The 5,584-nt window shown below is 37.8% G+C and overlaps 3 protein-coding genes across 3 annotated transcripts; all 3 read left to right on the forward strand.

The window, feature by feature from the left end:
• Positions 1 to 1,732: 1,732 nt before the first annotated feature.
• BESB_086120 (cytochrome c oxidase subunit iii subfamily protein) lies at positions 1,733 to 2,146 on the forward strand (the record flags this gene model as incomplete). The annotated part of the gene is made up of 1 exon (XM_029366945.1): positions 1,733 to 2,146. The coding sequence occupies one exon, from the start codon at positions 1,733 to 1,735 to the stop codon at positions 2,144 to 2,146; it is 414 nt and encodes a 137-aa protein (XP_029214783.1).
• An 85-nt stretch (positions 2,147 to 2,231) lies between these two features.
• BESB_086130 (putative apocytochrome b) lies at positions 2,232 to 2,559 on the forward strand (the record flags this gene model as incomplete). The annotated part of the gene is made up of 2 exons (XM_029366946.1): positions 2,232 to 2,270; positions 2,335 to 2,559. The coding sequence occupies 2 exons, from the start codon at positions 2,232 to 2,234 to the stop codon at positions 2,557 to 2,559; spliced, it is 264 nt and encodes an 87-aa protein (XP_029214784.1).
• Positions 2,560 to 4,627: 2,068 nt separating this feature from the next.
• Positions 4,628 to 5,317, forward strand: BESB_086140 (cytochrome b; the record flags this gene model as incomplete). Its single annotated transcript, XM_029366947.1, has 2 exons — positions 4,628 to 4,638; positions 4,933 to 5,317. The coding sequence occupies 2 exons, from the start codon at positions 4,628 to 4,630 to the stop codon at positions 5,315 to 5,317; spliced, it is 396 nt and encodes a 131-aa protein (XP_029214785.1).
• Positions 5,318 to 5,584: the final 267 nt, after the last annotated feature.

Consider the following 5,584-nt stretch of genomic DNA (forward strand, 5'->3'; position numbering starts at 1 on the left):
ACCAAAGTGAATGTCATGATATTCGTACAGCTTGTATACAAATGTTGGTTTTTCAAATATACGCTGGATACCACTATACTTAATGCACTTAACATGATGGTCATGAAAAGCACAAGAGAACTTGGATCCGGTAAACAAAGACCTTCAAGATCTAAACCAGTAGTCCAACTCGTAGTATATACTCCCCAGAAAAAGCTGATAAATAATCCTGTCTCAGAGATGATAACTCCAAGTACGATGCTACTGATTAGACTAGCATCTGAGTAGTAGTTTTCTCTCGCTGTTAAGATGAGTGAGAACAAGAATCCATATATTACGCCTAGAACATAACCGATGTGGAATAATCTTAATGTAGTAGGATATTGAAATCCAACACTTTTAGCTGTCTTAAGCAGTCCAGTGGGGTGGTGGTGTACTGCAATCATAAAGAACTTGGTTGTCTGTATCTCATAACCGGAGTCATCTTCAGTATTCTAGGAACTATAATGTCTTTGTTTATTCGATTTGAGTGAACACATAAGATCATCGAATTTAACGGTATGCTCCTGAAAGTAACGGTACAAGCTGTAAACAAAGGACTCCTTAACTTAAACTGAGGAGTCAAGTAGGTACAAACCGTACAAGGATTAATTATGTCCATCTGTGCATCTAAGTTGAGACTATCGGTTATATATTTTAGACGCTAACTTCCCGGCTAAACATCCCTTTTCTTTGAAACACACTTCCCTTCTCGCCGTTAGCATGATCTCAAAGTACCAGAAGCCATGTGATCTATATAGTATAACGGGACATTAGACCGAACCTGCGATAGATAAATATATCTTGGATGATTGTATATTAGCGGCTAAATGTCAATCAAACATGCGAATTTTAGGTTTTCCATGAAATCTATTTGGAAGAAGAGGCTTGATAGTACTACCGTAAGTACATAATATACAGTCCCAGCAGTAGCGGTTAAACTATAGAAGAGTCGAGTATTATCCATGCATACCAGGCGTAAAAAGCGTTCATCCAGTTACTAAACAGGTGCCAGGCCAACAAGAATCCGATCCGTGTATTCCGTACAGACTAACATTAAGAAGGCGACTACCAAAGTGAATGTCATGATATTCGTACAGCTTGTATACAAATGTTGGTTTTTCAAATATACGCTGGATACCACTATACTTAATGCAGAGCATAGTTAAGATGATAACTATTGTGGATATAGAACCAATTGAACACCATGTATTAATATAACAAAGATAATCAGGGTAATCTGGTATCCTTCTTGGCATAACGTTGTGTAGTTATATGAAGCGTACATTCCTTAATATCTGGAACAATAGATTATGGTTAGTAGTGGAACAAGGAGAGCGTCTGTTGTACATCAACACTAGATACAAGGAACTTGACAAGCATTAATAGATTTATATAAACGACAAGGACATGAGTCTACTGGATTTTATAATACAGGGTTGAACTGTGGGTTAGTTTCAATGCCCAAGGCAGAGCACTGGATTGGATACCCAGGGAACTGTGCTCCCATTAATAAGAATCATATTCTAAGTCACCAGGCATGCAATACCAATCAGATAACAACTGAAGCTAGACTCCATGTTACACTTACTAAAATGGGATTCCTAGGTTGATATAAACTACCTTTTTCTGGGGAGTATATACTACGAGTTGGACTACTGGTTTAGATCTTGAAGGTCTTTGTTTACCGGATCCAAGTTCTCTTGTGCTTTTCATGACCATCATGTTAAGTGCATTAAGTATAGTGGTATCCAGCGTATATTTGAAAAACCAACATTTGTATACAAGCTGTACGAATATCATGACATTCACTTTGGTAGTCGCCTTCTTAATGTTAGTCTGTACGGAATACTTAGGACTATCTCTTTATATTAATGATAATGCATTTGGTAATGGACTTTTCATCTTAACTGGTATACATTTTAGCCATGTTATTGTTGGAGCTATCCTTGTATTCTTCACTCAAAGTATCTATAGTTCTTTAGTTACTTACATGCCTACAAGCTCTATAATGCTAAGCAAATCTAAAGGTATGTTATGCAAGATCTTTACAGAACCATTCACTATTTTATATCTACACTTTGTAGAAACCATGTGGATATTAATCCACATTACATTCTATCTCTAAATCATATAACGGTCGTAAGGTACGCCGGGGATAACAGGTCAGATAATATTGGGAGTTCTAATCCTCGGATTGTATCAGCACCTCCATGTCGGCTCATTACTCCCTTGTTATTGAACAAGATTCAGTTAGGAACGCTAGTTCACCGTCAGATGTAATACGTGAGCTGGGTTAAGAACGTCTGGAGACAGTTTGTTCCCTATCTACCATATTATCTAATTGGTTTAATTTTCTTACAAACGGCTTTTGGTTTGATTGAATTATCGCACCCAGATAACTCCATACCAGTGAACCGGTTTGTAACTCCGCTTCATATCGTACCTGAATGGTACTTTTTAGCATATTATGCGGTGTTAAAAGTAATCCCATCCAAAACCGGTGGTTTGTTAGTATTTATGTTATCAACATGTCAATGAAATATCAACAACGATGAAACTTATTTGGTTAACATAACAACATAGAAGGTAAAGCTGGATTACGTTCAAACTTTACACTGGATACGTTTCAATGTTAACTTACTAAATACCATGGGAGCGAAGAGAATCTAATATGTAACTCCGTTCATGGAAATCAAAAGAGCTTTCACGCTATCTCTAGTGCCTGTCGAGTCGCTCAAGGAAGATTTGATCCTGTATATGATTTAAGGGATGTAAAGGTGCTCAGGGTCTAACCGTCGGGCCATCTGGATCCTCATATTCAAAGATAATTCTATTTAAGAAAGTTTTAGATAAACGACATGTGAAGAGTCGGACCAACTTTCACGCACGACGATAATTACCCGACAAGGATTTACCTACCTTTGGACCGTCATAATACAGCCGCCGTTTACATTTTACTGCACCGGGCAGGGATTATATACTATACCTCTACAGTGGTATTAGCAGTATCTAGTGTTGATGTACAACAGACGCTCTCCTTGTTCCACTACCTAACCATAATCTATTGTTCCAGATATTAAGGAATGTACGCTTCATATAACTACACAACGTTATGCCAAGAAGGATACCAGATTACCCTGATTATCTTTGTTATATTAATACATGGTGTTCAATTGGTTCTATATCCACAATAGTTATCATCTTAACTATGCTCTGCTAATGCACTTAACATGATGGTCATGAAAAGCACAAGAGAACTTGGATCCGGTAAACAAAGACCTTCAAGATCTAAACCAGTAGTCCAACTCGTAGTATATACTCCCCAGAAAAAGCTGATAAATAATCCTGTCTCAGAGATGATAACTCCAAGTACGATGCTACTGATTAGACTAGCATCTGAGTAGTAGTTTTCTCTCGCTGTTAAGATGAGTGAGAACAAGAATCCATATATTACGCCTAGAACATAACCGATGTGGAATAATCTTAATGTAGTAGGATATTGAAATCCAACACTTTAGCTGTCTTAAGCAGTCCAGTGGGGTGGTGGTGTACTGCAATCATAAAGAACTTGGTTGTCTGTATCTCATACCGGAGTCATCTTCAGTATTCTAGGAACTATAATGTCTTTGTTTATTCGATTTGAGTGAACACATAAGATCATCGAATTTAACGGTATGCTCCTGAAAGTAACGGTACAAGCTGTAAACAAAGGACTCCTTAACTTAACTGAGGAGTCAAGTAGGTACAAACCGTACAAGGATTAATTATGTCCATCTGTGCATCTAAGTTGAGACTATCGGTTATATATTTTAGACGCTAACTTCCCGGCTAAACTTTGACTTATTAAACCAGCCTGGGATCATAAAAGTACTATGTATGGTAAGATTGAGCGTGGACTATCGAATGAAACAATGTGCTCCAACGCTAGTCTAAGTCTCTAACATACCTTTTACCTACAACTGTACGGAACGTAACAAACCTCCAGGCAAAGAACTTGGTATTCTGTTCTAATTCCCCGTGGTAAACACAGTCAACGAATGGCGGAAGGAGCATTCATATGTTATGCAGTGTCTTAGGAGAGATACTCTAGATTTAGCATTCATCTACAGCTACGGTAACTGTTGTGTTTAAATAGCGGTTAACCTTTCCTTTTCCTTACGTACTCAGGGCATGCAATACCAATCAGATAACAACTGAAGCTAGACTCCATGTTACACTTACTAAAATGGGATTCCTAGGTTGATATAAACTACCTTTTTCTGGGGAGTATATACTACGAGTTGGACTACTGGTTTAGATCTTGAAGGTCTTTGTTTACCGGATCCAAGTTCTCTTGTGCTTTTCATGACCATCATGTTAAGTGCATTAAGTATAGTGGTATCCAGCGTATATTTGAAAAACCAACATTTGTATACAAGCTGTACGAATATCATGACATTCACTTTGGTAGTCGCCTTCTTAATGTTAGTCTGTACGGAATACACGGATCGGATTCTTGTTGGCCTGGCACCTGTTTAGTAACTGGATGAACGCTTTTTACGCCTGGTATGCATGGATAATACTCGACTCTTCTATAGTTTAACCGCTACTGCTGGGACTGTATATTATGTACTTACGGTAGTACTATCAAGCCTCTTCTTCCAAATAGATTTCATGGAAAACCTAAAATTCGCATGTTTGATTGACATTTAGCCGCTAATATACAATCATCCAAGATATATTTATCTATCGCAGGTTCGGTCTAATGTCCCGTTATACTATATAGATCACATGGCTTCTGGTACTTTGAGATCATGCTAACGGCGAGAAGGGAAGTGTGTTTCAATAACTAGCTGAGTGCTTGTACGATAATTATATCAATGCAGTACCAATTAAGGCGTGTAGCATCTCCTATGCTCCTTAACATCACAGCTATGTCGAATTATCGCACCCAGATAACTCCATACCAGTGAACCGGTTTGTAACTCCGCTTCATATCGTACCTGAATGGTACTTTTTAGCATATTATGCGGTGTTAAAAGTAATCCCATCCAAAACCGGTGGTTTGTTAGTATTTATGTCCTCTCTCATTAACTTAGCTCTTTTATCTGAAATTCGAGCTTTGAATACTCGAATGTTGATACGACAACATTTTATGACTCGAAATGTAGTCAGTGGATGGGTAATTATTTGGGTATACAGTATGATCTTCTTGATTATTATTGGTAGTGCTATTCCACAAGCGACTTATATCTTATATGGTAGATTAGCTACTATCGTATATCTTACTACCGGATTGGTTCTATGCTTATACTAAATCAATAGTTATAATGACTACAGCTTCCAAGCAAACATGATTACCGTGATATTGAAATCCAACACTTTTAGCTGTCTTAAGCAGTCCAGTGGGGTGGTGGTGTACTGCAATCATAAAGAACTTGGTTGTCTGTATCTCATAACCGGAGTCATCTTCAGTATTCTAGGAACTATAATGTCTTTGTTTATTCGATTTGAGTGAACACATAAGATCATCGAATTTAACGGTATGCTCCTGAAAGTAACGGTACAAGCTGTAAACAAAGAC

Source organism: Besnoitia besnoiti, assembly GCF_002563875.1.
Source record: "Besnoitia besnoiti strain Bb-Ger1 chromosome Unknown contig00098, whole genome shotgun sequence".
Taxonomy (NCBI): Eukaryota; Apicomplexa; class Conoidasida; order Eucoccidiorida; family Sarcocystidae; genus Besnoitia; species Besnoitia besnoiti.